This window comes from Glycine max, chromosome 13 (genome assembly GCF_000004515.6).
Source record: "Glycine max cultivar Williams 82 chromosome 13, Glycine_max_v4.0, whole genome shotgun sequence".
Lineage (NCBI taxonomy): Eukaryota > Viridiplantae > Streptophyta > Magnoliopsida > Fabales > Fabaceae > Glycine > Glycine max.
In genome coordinates this window covers 14,069,268-14,085,759 of record NC_038249.2, presented here as the reverse complement: position 1 = coordinate 14,085,759, position 16,492 = coordinate 14,069,268, and the positions used below count along the sequence as shown (strand labels likewise).

Here is a 16,492-nt window from a genome sequence, read left to right as displayed (position 1 = left end):
TAATTATAACATATACTTAAAAAAAAAACTCAATCAAACACACATTTTAATTATTTCTAGGAATTTAAAAAATATTTCCAACTAATTTTAAAAGTTAATCAAACACATTTTTTCATGATACCCAAAAATAACATTATAATATTACTTGCTATGTATTCAATTTAAATTTTATGTTTAATGATTATGTATTGTTAATGTAAAATTTATTATGTTATCAATAAATAAAAAATAATTATTAATATGACTTTTAATATAACTAGTGTAATAATCTGTGTCCTACATGGGTGTTAAATTTATAATTTATAAAATTCTAATATGTATATAAATATTTGTGTTGTGTAGAGTTAGCAACAAAATTGAACTTTAAGATTAGCCATCATTAGAGAGAGCGCAGTACTTGTTATTTATTTTTTAAATTATTGCTCTCATTGACTTAGAGTCCTGTTAATATGTATAAATGTGTTATAGATATTAATATAATTTTTTTTTTATATTGGAACATATCTTATATCATCTTAATTTATAAAAATGTGTGTTAAAAAAAATTTGAAATAAATTTTATAATTTTTCTTTAAAAGTAAATTTAATAGTCATTCACTATCATTATAAAACTCGTGCAGTAAATTATCTCAAATCTCAAATACCCAATTTTTTTTTTTTTTTGACAATAGTTATTTGTTTTGTTATTTCTTTTATCTTATACCAAAGTTACTCTTTGACAATAGTTATTTGTTTTGTTATTTCTTTTATCTTATACCAAAGTTACTCCTTTAAAATAAAAGATATATATATATATATATATATATATATAAAAAAGTTTTTACTTCTAGAGAAAAAAATTTCCTCCAAAACCTACACCCCTTTCTCCCATATATTTTTGTCTTTTCATATTCTTCTACTAACATTTAATTATTTATGATTTCTTATTTTCATATTATATTTAATTGCCTATTCATATTCAACTATGTTGAATTATTGTTTCTAACTCTTTAACTTCTTTTTTTATCCTACCAAAAACTCCGTTATTCATGTTCTTTAATACCAACGCATTCAATCATTCAGCTTTTTTAATGTTATTGTTTTTCTCTCGTCACCTTATTTAATCCATTCAATTTTTACTTTGCATTCAATGATTTTCACCTTATCTCTTCCTTCTCCATTAGATGTCTCATTTTCTTCCCAACACCCTTAGTTATCAACTCAATTCATTTATTCCTATCTTTGTGTTATGCTTTGGTGAGTTTCCTCCACCCACACCCATGGAGGTACTAGCCATTTTTTCTTCATCCCTGGTCTCTCTTCAATTAAATTCTTAGTAGCATTTTTTCCCTCTTTCAAATAAGTTAGTCATGTTGACTTTCACAAGATTGTCACATCACCAACTGTATCACAATCCAACATTGTAGGGCATGCTTTGACATTAGGCTCAACAAGAGGAGGTAAAAACCATTAGCAACAAGAGGGAACATGTTGGAATATGAGAAACAAAAGGAACTTCTACTTTTTTTTTTTCCTTCCTTTTCTAAAGTTATTTTTATCGGTTAAATGTTCTATATTTCACTGAGTCATTGTTTTGATGACAATTTGAATTTGAAATCCAGACATCTAAGTGTATTAGATTAAATGGTAATTCATCTTTTCTTTATTTATGTATCGTTTCTTGAATTTTTTATTCTAGTGACCTTCTAACACCTTTGTTTTATTAATCTCCATATTTTCTTTTAATTTATTTATAATATTCATCTCTCAACTTCTATCAAATTACATTATCAAAGGCTACTCAAGTTATTCAATTATGCGATTTTGAAGGCCAAAATGGATTTGCAAATTCTAGCCATCTGCATTCTGATGTTCCATTTGATCCCAACATGCATTTTCCTGATGTTTCTATTATTCAAAGTTCAAGGTTAATTTTTTATTTTTCTTTACATTACTAGAGTTTTACGGGATGTAATTAGTAGCAGTGTAAGTGTCATGAGTCAGTTTTAGTAACAAACAACAAATGTAGTTCACAATATTGAGTTATATTATGTATTGGAGAGTTTTCAGTCCACTAAATTTATAATTCTAAAGCATTGTATAAGTGCATACAAATCACAGTATAACGGGGGTATACAATGAGAAAAATATGTATTTGACATTTTATTTATTTTGGGGTATTTTTTGATGGACTTGGTAATTATAGTGATTGAAAAATAGAAAATTTGGATTTTTGTTGGGAACAAGTATGTATATACACAATTTGTGTTTTTTTACCCTTTTGTATAGTATAATATTGTAACTAAATTCATATTTTAATTTCACTTATGATATATTGTTACATATTTAATTATTATTGTAAAACAAATATTATGAAAAATTAGCACTAAGTTTATTTTAAATTTTCTAAAGCTGAGGTTGAAATAAAGACAAAAAAAATAGAATATTGAAATTCCCTTGATACTAATTATTATTTTTTAGTATAGACCACGAGTATATTTCATTTTTAATATTGAGTTATATGAATATTATTTACAAAACAACAGTGCTATATGTTACGTACGAAGGATTAAGGTACGAAAACATTGGAAGCTTCCATACATTAATAACAACTAACTCAACTGCAGCAAGTCGGGGAAAATTTTATCCAATTAATAACACTGGAACTGAAACTTGTTTTTCAAACACAGTAAATGAAATGAAGATTAAAGTCAGCCTTGTTTGATACTTGATAGGACAGGGGAGAGAATGGGGTGTTGAGTCTTTCAAGGGAATTGAAATTAAAATTGCATACCAATGAAATTAAAATTTCAGTACCACTAAAGAGGATCGAGTTAGGAAGAGGCCCACGAGTAAAATGAGGGCAAATTGATAAATTTGGCTTTCTTTTACAAACTTATTTTTAGTATGGGTCTTTTTTCAAAGTAATTTCAGAAGGGGTTCGATTTGAACGTAGGGCTAAAGGGATCCCGTCAACATGCATGGCGAGATAACGGAGGTAGAGACGTGTGACGGATGATGAAATTGCTGGTTTGACTGGCAGGTTAAAAATGACATGGCATGAGTGTAGCCATTATCACTGGCGAGAAGAGTCATACTTCAATTCTAGCAGCTGATCTAAGTTATTTTCAATTTCAGGTATCTTAATAAATTGAATTCTTGTAACACCACTTTTTTTTTTTTTTGCATGATCTTTAAAGATTAGGAAAAGATTAAAAAAAATAACTTTAATTTTGAATTGAATTATTTGATATTTTTATATTTTTTAAGTTTAAAATATGTTTTTAAATTAAACTTTTATGAATTGTATATTTTTGGATCATGAAATTTACAAAGAAAAAAAAGGTAAAAATAAGAAGCTCCAAAACTTTTAAAATTATAGTTTGTACATTTTATTTGTATGAAATTATTACTTTAAAATCTTTTTCTTAACTTTATTTGTCTCCACTTCATTTACTTTATTTTGTAAATTTTCATTATTAAAAATAAGCTTAAAAAATATTCAAAGGACTAAAATAAAAAAAAATCCCTATTTTATAGTGACAAAAAAATTAATAATCAAGCCTTTTAAAAAAAAAAATGCATGATTACGTTGGCACGGTTCAGCGGTAGCACTAGCAGCTAGTTGCGCTAGAAGCACAGCAATTAACAAATGTCCAAAACGACTTCGCGTTGCTAATTCTCCAAATTTATGATGTCCTGTTATCACTACACATACACCTCTCCTGAGACGAAACCGGACTAAACTAACAAAAATAAAAATGGGAAGCACTTTATCTTGTTCTTCTTTACCAACACTTTATATTATTCTTCTTCTCTTTTTATTCACCAATCTGATATCGCCAGGGGTAATGGCGATACCAAGCTAACCCCATATTCCGTCAATACTGTTGGCAATACCAAGTTAATCTGTGAACTGCACCAGTTTGATTTTACCATTGTCATTAGTGAGACCTGTCATGTTAGTCTTAAATCGCTGGTTTAATTGACGATTTCCTCATGCATGTATCTCGCCAAAGTTACTAACGATTTCCTCCCTTCACGTGTTGCTGCATGATCAAATCGTCAATGATACCGACGATTTTTTTACAAGTTGCATGCACCTTACTTAGAAAATAGACCCATCCCAAAAATTATCTAAAAAAAGCCCCATTTATAAAATTACTTTGGAAAAGGAGCCCCTTCGGGGCAATTTGCCGTAAAATGAGTCATCACGAGCAATGAAATTAAAATTGGAATTGAAGCTGCCCATCTTTCTTCAATTGGAATTAAAATTGTGTATCGAAAAAAAAATTAAAAATAGAACCATCATTAAAATGAGACGCTCAGACACCACATTGGGAAGACACATGTCCATCCTCAACCTGGACTCATGGTTTGTTTATTGCAATATCATATTAATGGTCTCATTCGTGTCATTTGTGCCAAATATCATTAGTATCATTAAGCATTTTTCTTTACAAAATCACTCATGTTTGTTATTTATTCATTTAATATATATATATATATATAGAAATATATAAAGAATAATAAATGATTTTAATAACATGTTACATCAATAGGTTGCGTTGGGTTCACGAGTTTAATAACTAAATCCTATTATTTAACTTATACATTGATTAGATTTTGATTCAAATATTAAAATAACCAACTAAGTAGTTGGATCAGTTTTGTGAATTACATGTACCGTGAATATCCATATATTTATTAATCATTGAAATCATAAAATAAAAATTATTTTTAGATAAAAAATGAATATGACAGTGACCCATATATGATTTGAAAAATAATAAAGAAAATTTTAATAATATAGATAATAAATTATTATTGATATCATTATTTATTATATATACTATATTATTTATTTTAATTTAATCTAAATACATAACTAATTACGATATAATATATTATTTTAATTTAATATAAATAATTAGTTATTTGTATAAGCATTATAAGTAATTTGATCATGATATTTTTTTTATCAGGTTGATCGTGATCTTTTAGACATGAAGCAAATGATTTTTTAGCATAAATTTGAATGTATTCAGTAAAAAAAAAAACTATGAGTACACATGATCTATATTTTAATGTAATTAAGTTCATATTAAATATATTTTTAATATTATAAAAATGTTATTTATATCTTAGGTTTTTTTCCTATAAATACACCTTCTCTTTCCTGTTTTTTTTTCAATCTACACTATTTACAGTTTAATTCTCAATATACATTGCTTAAAACTTTCTCTCTCTTTTTGTTTTTTTTTTAATTTAAAATATTATAAAATATAAATATTGTATTATATAATTTTTTTAATTGGTTTTAAAATTACTTATTTATTAAATTAAATTTTATAATTTTGTTTTCTATTTTTTTAAAGAAAAAATATACAGATAGAGAAAAATAAAAAAAGTGGATAAAATTATAGTATAATTTTTTAGTTACTTTGTATGTACTTTTGTAGTTAAATTTATGTGTTGTTGATATTTTTTTTGTTATGTTTGTTAATTAAAAAAATAAGAAAATTAGTTACTAGTATTAAAATAAACTAAAAAAACACAATAAAAAAATAATTGATACATCTATCTTATACAATAGACATAAAATTTCAAAGAATAGAAATTGCTATATTAAAAATATCTTTAAAAAAAAATTTTAACAGTTATTTTTAGCTTAAGTGATAAAAATTGATATTTTTATTATTTATAACTTGCAGATATGAAACTGCTAATTAGAATGTGTACATTACAAAAATAGTTCTCCATCAAAACTCAAATCTAAGAAGAAAAAAAAAAGCCTAACTTCACATTTCATTAAGAATACTATTAGCTAAGTTCATATAAAAACAAAAATTATATTTCTTAAACTATCTTTAATTATGTTTATTGAAGATGATATTGACATTTGAATTAACTTAAATTTTTTTTGAAGTAATAACATTAAAAAAGATTAAATTAATTAAAAATTTATTTTTTTTTCTTATATTTGAGTTCAGATTGTCATATCTAGTAGGATATGTATTTTTTTATACATTGAGATTTGAACTTATAATATCATGTAAATTGTCTAGATTTTTCATCTGTGAGCTCTACCCAAACTCACTTATCCATTAGGTCAACCCTAATGAATTCCATACAATAAAGATTGTTTATTTTTGTAATAATTATTTTAAAAGATGCACATATATTTAAGTATAAGACATTGTGAAACAAAGAACGTATGCATGAGAGGGATGATATAAAAATAAAACTAGATATACAACGAAAATTGCATTCTGAGTTTTTTAGTAATTTCGATAAACTTTTGGAAGTCATAATCGCCAACTTGCTTTGCTGAACATATATCATATGTGTATGCACTATTTAAGTTACTGCAATTCTTCTTCAATCTTGGGACCTTTGTGAAAGAAATTTCTACGAAACTCTCCAAATCTCATGGATTTGTATATTGCTGGAGTGCTTCCATTGATCAAAGCTTGTGCGGGTTCTATGATGCTTCCAAATGATGGATAGACGAAATAGGCAACACTTGTGCGTGCACTGCTCGAATTCGTCACAGCTCGGTGCTCAGCGCCAACAAGCCTTCCATTAGTTATGATCTGTAAGATCCAGAGAACAAATAATCAAACTTTACTTCGAAGCTTAAGAGCAATTGAAATTGTTTAATTAAATTAATCATTAGTTTTTCATGATGAGGCAATGATAACATTGACTTGACATTGACTTTATATATATTTATATGTAAGTCGTGTTTTTGTTTCCTACTATAAAATATTTAGATAAAATAAATCATCTGATTATTTGTTAAAAGCCACACAACTTGCGTGGATCACAAGCTGATTTAATTACTTTTCGTAATGCATTACATTATGGTATTTTAAAAATAAATAATAATTACGAGTAATAATGTAATATAATTTTCTAATTTATACGTTAGGAAAAACATATCTCATACGACTTATTTTACATACAACAGTGTCATATATATTGTGGAGAGAGAAAAAAGGCGTGATCCATTCATAAAATGTTATTTTGGTAATATTTGTCATATTATTAAGTAAACCCTTTTACAATCAATTGGGGTTGATCTAAGTGAATCTAAGACCCTCAATCAATGAGAATAATTTATTTAAATAATAATTATTATTATTATTATTATTATTATTATTATTGTTATTATTATTATTATATGAAAATGAAATGTCGGATGAAATGAAATGTGTCTAGTTGTAGCGTATAAAAGTATCTAATGAGCTGAAAAGATAATAAAATGTAAGAAAGAAAATAGTTATTAATAAAGGACAAAATTTAACAATGGAAAAGCTGAAGGCAATAGATTCAAATTATAATTAAAAATAGAAGGGAAAAAACTAAAACAACGTAAAACTAAATCTGCACCATGTCAATCCTAAATGTTCAAAGGTGTAGCTAATATGTGAACACAAACCAATTGAAGTCTATTTCAATTGGTTGAGTTCTTTTTTTTTTTTTTAAGGTTTGAGTTAAATTCAATCCAACTCATTCAAACTTGTTAATGAATTTTGTAATTAGAATTGGTGACTCGACTGAACCTGAGTTATGTAATTGGTCTATAGAAATTACATTATTTATTTAAGTATAAAATATTATATTCTTTTGCTAATTTTTAACAAGACGCGCGTGAATTTTTTTTCACTTTTTTTAGTTGCTATTTTTATTTTTATCTTTGGTTATGTTTATGTTTTTTCATGCTAAAATAATAGTTTATTTTTAACTAAAATAAAATATTGCATTAGCATTGAAACCATAACATTTATTTTATGAATTAAATACTATCACAATTTAGTCTCTTTCAAAGAAATTTAGTCATTATAAATTTGTAAAACTATAGGCAAAAACAAATTATTGTTCTAAAACATTTTAATTTTTATAAAATAAAATTATTGTTAAATGGTTTGACTCAATTCGCTTATAAATGGGTTAGTTCGATTTGGATTTAAAAATAGCATTGCACAAACCCAACTCAATCCAACCAAACCTGTAAAATTTTGATGGGATTGAATAACATGTTTAGTCAATTTCGACCCAAGTAAGAACATCCTAATTTCCACCATTGTTAAAATAAGTCCTTTTTGAGTAAGTTATGAGATGCTAGCTAAAACATTATTACATGTCTTTGTACTATGCTATCATTATAAGATTTAAAAAAAAATTAGGATGGTTAAATAGAAAAATTATTACATAGTTTATGATTATAGTATCTAACTTATAATCTCTGCATGACATATAATTAAGTTTTATTAAATTTTCGTCATAAATTAAAAAAAAAAGTGATTATATATCACATAAAAATTAACTGAAATTGATCAAAACTATAAACACGTGGGATCGATGAAGGGGACATGAAATCATTTCTCTTGTTAAATGAGACTAAAGCAAAGTGGGGAGGGAGAATAAAAAATAACCTGCAAGAGTAGACCGATGTTAACCACAAAAGCGTTGGGAATGGGCTCAACTCCAATCCATTCTCCATCCTTGAGGACTTGAAGTCCCTGCACCTCCTTATCTTGAAGCAAAATGGTGATAATAGTAGGGTCCCTGTGCTTAGCTAAGCCCAATGTTAAACTTGGGTCAGGGCAAGGAGGGTAGTGATGAACCAACACTGATGGATTTTCACTTAGTCCACCACAGAAATACCCTAGGTTAAGCCCTAATCCTTCACAAAGCAGCTCCAAAATTTTAAGCGCTAGTTTCTTCAATTCTCTTGTGTATTTTCCAACAATCTCCCTGAAAAGTTCCAATATGAAAGCTTGTGTTAGCTAATTAATTAAACTTGGAGTACAAAATTTCATTATTTGTGACTATATATGATAATATAGGTAATAGCCGCCGGCTACTTATTTAAGAAAATAAAGAAAATAGCACATTATTAATATAAATTCAGTTTGAGCTGGACATTCTTGGTCACATCAATTTCTTATTGGTTGCTTTAATGTCATACACTCAAACAAGTTTGATAAATGACGTAATCACTTCTTAATTATTTAATTCTAAAAGCAACCGAATAAACCAAAACGAATCAAATCACTTTCATCGAAAAAATGTATATTTAATTCAAATTAATGTGATAGGCAGTAGTATAAAATTCCGAATTTATTCAAATTAATGTGATAGGCAGTAGTATACCAAATGATCGATCATGATATCCATCAGAAAGGTCTACGTGAAGTTGACCTCTATACAAGTCTACGTAATATTAGAATAGTTTGTTTTTCATATACTTAACAATTAATTAAAAATTATTCAAAGTGTATGACTTTTAATTAATAGTTATTAGAAAAAATAATAATCTTATCATATTTAGCAATTCATAATTAGATGAACGTATAAAAAATATATTAATACATTCTAATGAAATTCATGTTCAAAATTAATTATGAAAAGAGTATCGTAGTTTAAAATAATGAGATCGAATAGAGAGTTAAAAAAAACTAGATTCAAGCAAAATATGAAAATAAACTTTACCGGTATTTGGATGGTTTTTGAGGCCAATACTCCATGTATTCCCCAGAAGGAGGACAAGGATGTGTTAGTGAGTCCTTCCAATAATGAATCGCATCTTTCTTGTAATTCTCACTACTTGTATAAAGCTTGCAGCTTCCATTTGGGTCCTTAGAGCATTCATTGACTTTCTCTTTGGGAGCCATGGCATGGAATTCTTTAAAAATGTTCAGTGTTTCGTCCATTAAATCCTTGGAAACTCCATGGTTGATCACCTATTTCACAATTAATTTTTTGGACTGTCAATTTTCTAGAGTATATATTTAACTCAACAAAACCAAGGACTATATACTTATTCTAGAGGGAAAACTTCAATAATACACATGCATGGGAGATGAAAATATATGGTAGAAGAGAAAATGGACTTAGATCCTCTCCTATATTTGCACTTACATCTGGAAGGAAGGAAAAGAGAAACACATACACAAGATTTAGGTTGATTTTTCGAAAAAAATGACCAAAATTTATCTAAATCTTATGTCTTTTTTTTTTATATTCTCCGCTCAAAGAAGAAAAATTATTGTATGATTGGAGACCATCGTATGTGTATAATTTTAGATAATCTTTACATGGTATATATAGTTGTGTTTTAATACTCAATTGTATGTCAGGGAGAAATTGAGTAAGACCATGAACATTTGGTTAGAGAGAGATTAAGAGAAGAGTACAAATAAAGATAGGAGAGAAGAAAATTGTATTTTGTAACCTGGAAAAAGCCATATTCCTCGGAGGCTTCCAAAATCTGTTTTGTGGTATCAACACGATCATGTCCTCCAAAATCAATCACGGGTATTGCCTTATGCAAAGAACTAACCACCTTGCTAGGCCTGTTTTCCGGTAATTGTACATAGGATGGGGGCACCAAGGAATGAACATTGTACCAGCTTGACACAAGCATCTGATCCAAGGTCTCCATGCCTAGTCAAGTCTCTAGAGTTTGAATTGTTCTCTGGACAAAAATATGATGAGCTCCACATGCTGCCCCCCTCTTCTTATAGTTAACTTCTATATGTTGAATACAGCGATGTGATCCATGCAATTCTATTTTGTTTTTGTTTCCTGTCAATTTTTTAAAAGGCGTGTGTTGTCATATGATGGTAACATAATTAATAGAATTTTGCAAGCACCTTCCAATTATTAATCATATTTTATTTTATTAGTTTGAGACTCTCGACTGGTGTCCAAAAACTATTTTGAGCCTTAATTTAAACTAAACCTGGTGGATTTGGTTAATTAAGGAAATCGTATTAGAATTTTCTATTCTAATAATTAATGTGAGTTAATATTATAAGATAATTATATTAGTTATTTATTATTAGTGATTTTTATTTTATGTGATCAAATTAAATGAATCCGTTAGATAACTAAATCATATAATATGATGTCATTGTTGGTTCATTAGGGAATAGTGAAAACCCTATTAGGTTAACACGCTATAATAAGACTATAGTCCCTAATATACCGAGCCGTCATATATAATTTCTCTTCTCCCCATCTGAAAAGTTACAAAGGTCCTGTTGAGGAATAAAGAAGTTTCGATTGATGAAGAACCATGAAGCCACCTGTTACATTATTAGTCAATTATCCATTGTCTTTACAGTATTTCGTAACAGATCCTAAGAAGAGTGCATCAATCAGAAATCACCTAGGATTAAGGTATTTCTCCATCCTTAATAATCAAACATGTTGTAGATCCTAGGACTTTCAGTAATTGTTTTAGGTTAGGACCTACTTGTTCCTTTTAGCTTCCGCATAAAGAATAAAGATTACCTAAGGACTAAGGAAAAAATCAACAAGTGGTATTAGAATAAGTCTTTATTGTTTGATTGTTAGGATTCAAGTTTTTCAATTAATTGATATCTAGATTTTTTTTCTTGAATTGTTATTACGATTTTGTTGTTTGAAAGTTTTTTTCTTCTTCTTAGGAGTAGATGACTTATATATGGAACATGAATACAAGATAGAGAAAAAAAACTTTCGAGGTGTCCTCCAAAATTGATAATGAAATGTGTGATTACACCAAATATCAGTGTCTAAACAAACAAAGCAATAAGGAAATAAGACATTTTTTTTAGAATTATATTATTTTGTAAATCAACTTTCCTTAAGGGATTAATGAAATAAGATAATTTTTTGTGAATTATATTATTGTTTTTTCATTTTTTTTCTTTCTTTATTATCTATAAATATTCTTTCAAGAATTAATACATGATTTATTATTTTTAATTCCTTTCATGATTTTGTGATAGTGTTATTTATGGATGTGATATTTACTTGTTGTATTTTAAGTATAAATCAATGACAACGTTAAATATAATTTAAAGATATGATATTTAATTATCGTAATTAATGTTTTATATTTTTTCTATCATGATTGGGTGTAAATTTAAGAGTAACAAATCCTTCTCATTTATTTGCATGTTTAATACTTTTTTAATTAAATTGATTGACACGATATATTGTCAAAGTAATCCCTATTGTGAAAATTGATTTGATTAAAATTACATAGATTTTTGTATGAAATTATTTATTCGAATTGTATTCGGCCCAAAGGAAAACACAATTGGGCAAAATAATATTGTATGTGTGATGATAAAAGTGTGACAATTATAAGGTATTTTCATGTGAAAAATAGTCAGTCCAAAGAAAATTTATTATTTGACAAAATTTATTATCAATATTTAATCATTGCGTCGAGAATACAAATTACAAATTAATTTCTCTATCCAAAAAAGACTAGGAATTGATGTTGTACTAGATATCTTGTGATGGGTCTATTCTACAAAATGTTTACACATTTTATTATACATTTTTATATAACTTACTTGATTATATGTGAAAATTGTATAATTTTAAGACCTCTCATTTATTATATTAAATTGTCTTATATTTTTTTTTTGTTAAATTGATTGAAACAACAAGTTGCCAAAATAACATCTGTTGCATAAGTTGGTTTGATTAAATTTACATAGATGTTACATGAAATTATTCATGCGAATTGTGCTCAGCCCGAAGGAAAATACAATTTGGTAGAATAATTACATGCTTGCGACGGTAAACATGTGACGATTATAAATAGTATGATTTTCCATGTGAATAATTAACACCACTATATATAACACTAAATAATTTAAAATTAATGGCCTGTGCAGTAAAAAATAATTAACACCACTATATATAACACTAAAATAATTACCTCTGTTCTTCCATTAATACGATACGAATATGATGGTAGAATATGTTTTACGAAATAATTTAAAATTAATGGCCTATGCAATAAAAAATAATTAACACCAATATATATAACACTAAAATTTCTAGTGTATATATAATATACGTATAAGTTTACATAATAAAATTTGTAACAATTAATTTTGATCTAATAATGTTAATAATAATTTTAATCTAATAATATTTTTTTGCATATATAAATTTTAAATAAATATCATTGGTTTAATAAAAATTTATATATGTAAAAAAATACATTATTAGATCAAAATTAATTGTCATAAATTTATTATGTAAACTTATATGTGTATTAAATATACATTAGAAATTTTAGTGTTATATATAAAGACATTAATTATTTTTAAAAATAATTGGTTTATTAGCTCAATTGATTAGAGTGTCGTGCTAATAATGTGAAAGTCACAAGTTTGAGATATATAAGGGTATTTTTGGTTTTCCCCCTCACTACTGGGTGTATTGAAAAAATGTTGGGTGCAGAAAGAAAATCCCATTAGCCAAAAAGCTCGTGCATGGCTTGATCGATCCGAGTCATAAACTATATATAGCTAGTTGAACAAAACCTAGATTCAAAGCAAGGCTTCAAAAAATAGAGGGCCAACCCTAATTTCCACAACTTTTTACAAGTTAAGCCTAGATCATGCCATGACCAGAGAGGTTAAAAAGGCTTAGACTTGATTTGTACTAAAAATTAAAGTTCAAATGCTACATTTCATCAAATGGGTTTGGGATATTGATTTAGATCAACCATTGACATGATGTAGGTTGGGGGTTATAGTGGGTCATCACCCCCAAAAAGCACAAACTTAATAATCCTTCTAAAATTAGGCCTAAACCTAGTGAAAATCATGCTTGTGCAAGCTTTGGCGAGCTAAAGCCCAGATCATGACATGACCAAATCAAGTCGGGATAAAAAGGCTCAAATTTAATTTGTGCTCAAAACTTAACGTCCAAACTCTACACTTCATTTGGCATATTTAGGTCATTCACTCAATACAAATTGCTTTATCACCTTTAATGAAGGTTCAATGGATGGTAGAAAAAGACTAGGCAGAGAGAAAAATATCAAAAGGAATGAGATAACCTTTAAAAACTTAAACTAGATAGATTTAGAATTTTTTTTTCTGTTTCATAAATTAAGTTTAACTAGTTTTAAAATCATTTCAACCTCTTTTTGTCCATATACGTTTTGTTTTCAAATGTTTGAAAATAAAAAAATAAATACTCACTATCACCTCCAAACAAGACCTTGCTTAATATTAGGGGTGAGAATAGGACAAGCCAGGCCAGGCTTTGAAAGGCCTGAGCCTAGCTTACGATGAATTTTTGAGGCCTGAGTCTGACCTATAGCCTATCAAAGGCTTTTATTTTGGCTCGGCCTGACCTTTTTAAAAGCCTAGTCTGGCCTGATAGCCTTTTTAAAAGTCTTCTTCGCATTAAATTTTTAATATTCTGAAGTAGGAGGAACGTAATAGAAAAGTTAAAAAAAAAGGAAACATTAACAGGAATAGGAAAGCCAATAAAAATAATAAGAAATATAAAGGGACACATGACTCACACCTAAATTGTAATTAAAGTCTTACTTGATTATAGTAATAGAAGTTATAGAACAGTAATGTGTAATCAAAGTCTGCTAGTTTAAAAAAAAATTAATTGTACCCAAAAAATAATATAAGTATATATACATATATATAGGCCGGCCTATTAGGCTTATAAGGCTTTTTAATAAGCTTAAGCCTGATCTATTTAATTTAATAGGCTTTTAAAAAAGTCTGAGTCTAACCTTTTAATTAAATATGTCAGTTCAAGCCAGACTTTATGTAGGTCAGGTCGTAGGCCCCTGTAGGCCGACCTGGCCTATTCGCACCCCTACTTAATATGAATCAAATTATTAATCCTTTGATTTAAAATTCTTTATAAATTAATATGTTGTTAATTTGGATTACAAACATTATATGGTAAATATCAACTCATTAAATTTTATTACTGTGCTATAAAGTATAATGATTGATCTTGCCTTATTTAAGGTTGTCATTTTCAGCTTTAACAAAGATTTAAAATAGTTTTTACAAATTACAGTACTTATGAAAACTAAACCTTACAAATAGAGAACTTAGGGTGCGTTTAAATAGAGAATTTTAATTGAGGAAAATAATTTATCAGATAATTTAAATTTTTTTAATATAAAATTTATTGTTTTGATGTTTTTTGATGAAGAATTTAAATTTTTGAAAATTTTAAAACAAAATTTTAAACAACTAAAATTGTGAAATTTTAATTTTCTTTTAAAAGATGAGAAATTGAAATTCTCTTCTTAAAATGAGAATGTTGCATTTACCATAAAATAATTGAGTAGCAAGGATCCATGAAAGTCATAACCTTATATAACAAGGTGGATTGAATGATTGAGGAAGAAGGAAAGAGTAAAAAGATTTTGAATTTAATCTCCTCTACTAATTAATTAAATTAATATTCCAATAAATTAATATTTGTCTATAATAAAAAAGTAATTGTAATATGCCTTACTGCCTTTTACTAATTCAGTCTTGTTTGGTAGACGTAGTTGTTCGATCGAACTGAATATCTCAATAACATAATAGCATTTCATAATTTTCATCTATGCACAGGTTAGTCATTAACGGCATACGTGGTTGGCATGTTTGTTTGTTCATGACAAAATTGGTAGCATGCCGGTTTCTGTCTTTGTCTTTTGTTTTATCCCCCACCATATCTTAACATATCATATATTGTCTATGTAAAAATTCAAAAAAGTTCAGGTATCTTTTATAGCAAAAATTTGTTGGACAAGTTTCCAAATTAAACTATTTAAACTAATCAAATATTTGGTCTGATTGATATATAGCATTGGCATTAGAAATGACAGTTTGAGTTAAATTTAATAAATATATACAAAAATTATTCATGTATTTATTTTTTATTTATCAAGTGATTTTGAGTTAGTTAGAACTTCTTTTAAAGTTTGAACTTGTTTAATTTTTCGTAAAATTTGTAATTATGGATGCAAATTTGAGTAATATAGTAGTATCTAATCAAATAACCATGTACTGAGGTGGCAAAAATGGTAAGTGCGCAATAATCATCAAATAATAATATCAAATTCACAATGATCACGTTGTTGGACATAACAATTATCACAATAAAAGATAGAGTCTAAATAATTGGGAAAATATTTAAATTTGATTTTGAGAATATTTGAATTAAAAAAGTAAAGATAAGAAATAAGATAAAGATAAAAGATAAAATTGTAATTTGGAGGAAACTCAGATTTAGAAAACCTTGGAATTGGGATTTCACACCAAGATTTTTGTTCTACCAATTCAACGTTACTTTTAATTCTCTTCTACTGCCAAATTAATTTAATGAGATCTCCATTCTCTTTCAAGAAACCAAGATGTGTCTAATTAAATCAATCCCTATTATCGTGGTGTTATGTTCAATTAAATCTTATCCATTATTTACAAATTTGTTTTATCTACCTAAGATTAATTCTATTGTTGTGAATTAAAACTTAAGTTCTTCTCCTATAGTTCTGACAGGTTGGTTCACTTTTTAGTTCATTCTTAAGCGTCTAAAATCATGCAATCAATGATCAAGTATCTATCATGTATGAAGTGTGATACAAGAAGAATCAAAAGATAGAATTAAAAGAAAACCTCAAAATAATTAAATTAACATATTATAGTTGTTAAGGGTTACACCCTAATTCGAG

At 27.2% G+C, this 16,492-nt stretch overlaps 1 protein-coding gene across 1 annotated transcript; it reads right to left on the bottom strand.

Annotated features, from left to right (window-relative positions):
- Positions 1-6,105: 6,105 nt before the first annotated feature.
- LOC100805640 (hyoscyamine 6-dioxygenase) lies at positions 6,106-10,484 on the bottom strand. The gene is made up of 4 exons (XM_003543841.5): positions 10,223-10,484; positions 9,481-9,731; positions 8,421-8,742; positions 6,106-6,575 (listed from the first exon to the last, which is right to left on the bottom strand). The coding sequence occupies exons 1-4, from the start codon at positions 10,430-10,432 to the stop codon at positions 6,345-6,347; spliced, it is 1,014 nt and encodes a 337-aa protein (XP_003543889.1). The 5' UTR covers positions 10,433-10,484; the 3' UTR covers positions 6,106-6,344.
- Between the last annotated feature and the right edge of the window lie 6,008 nt (positions 10,485-16,492).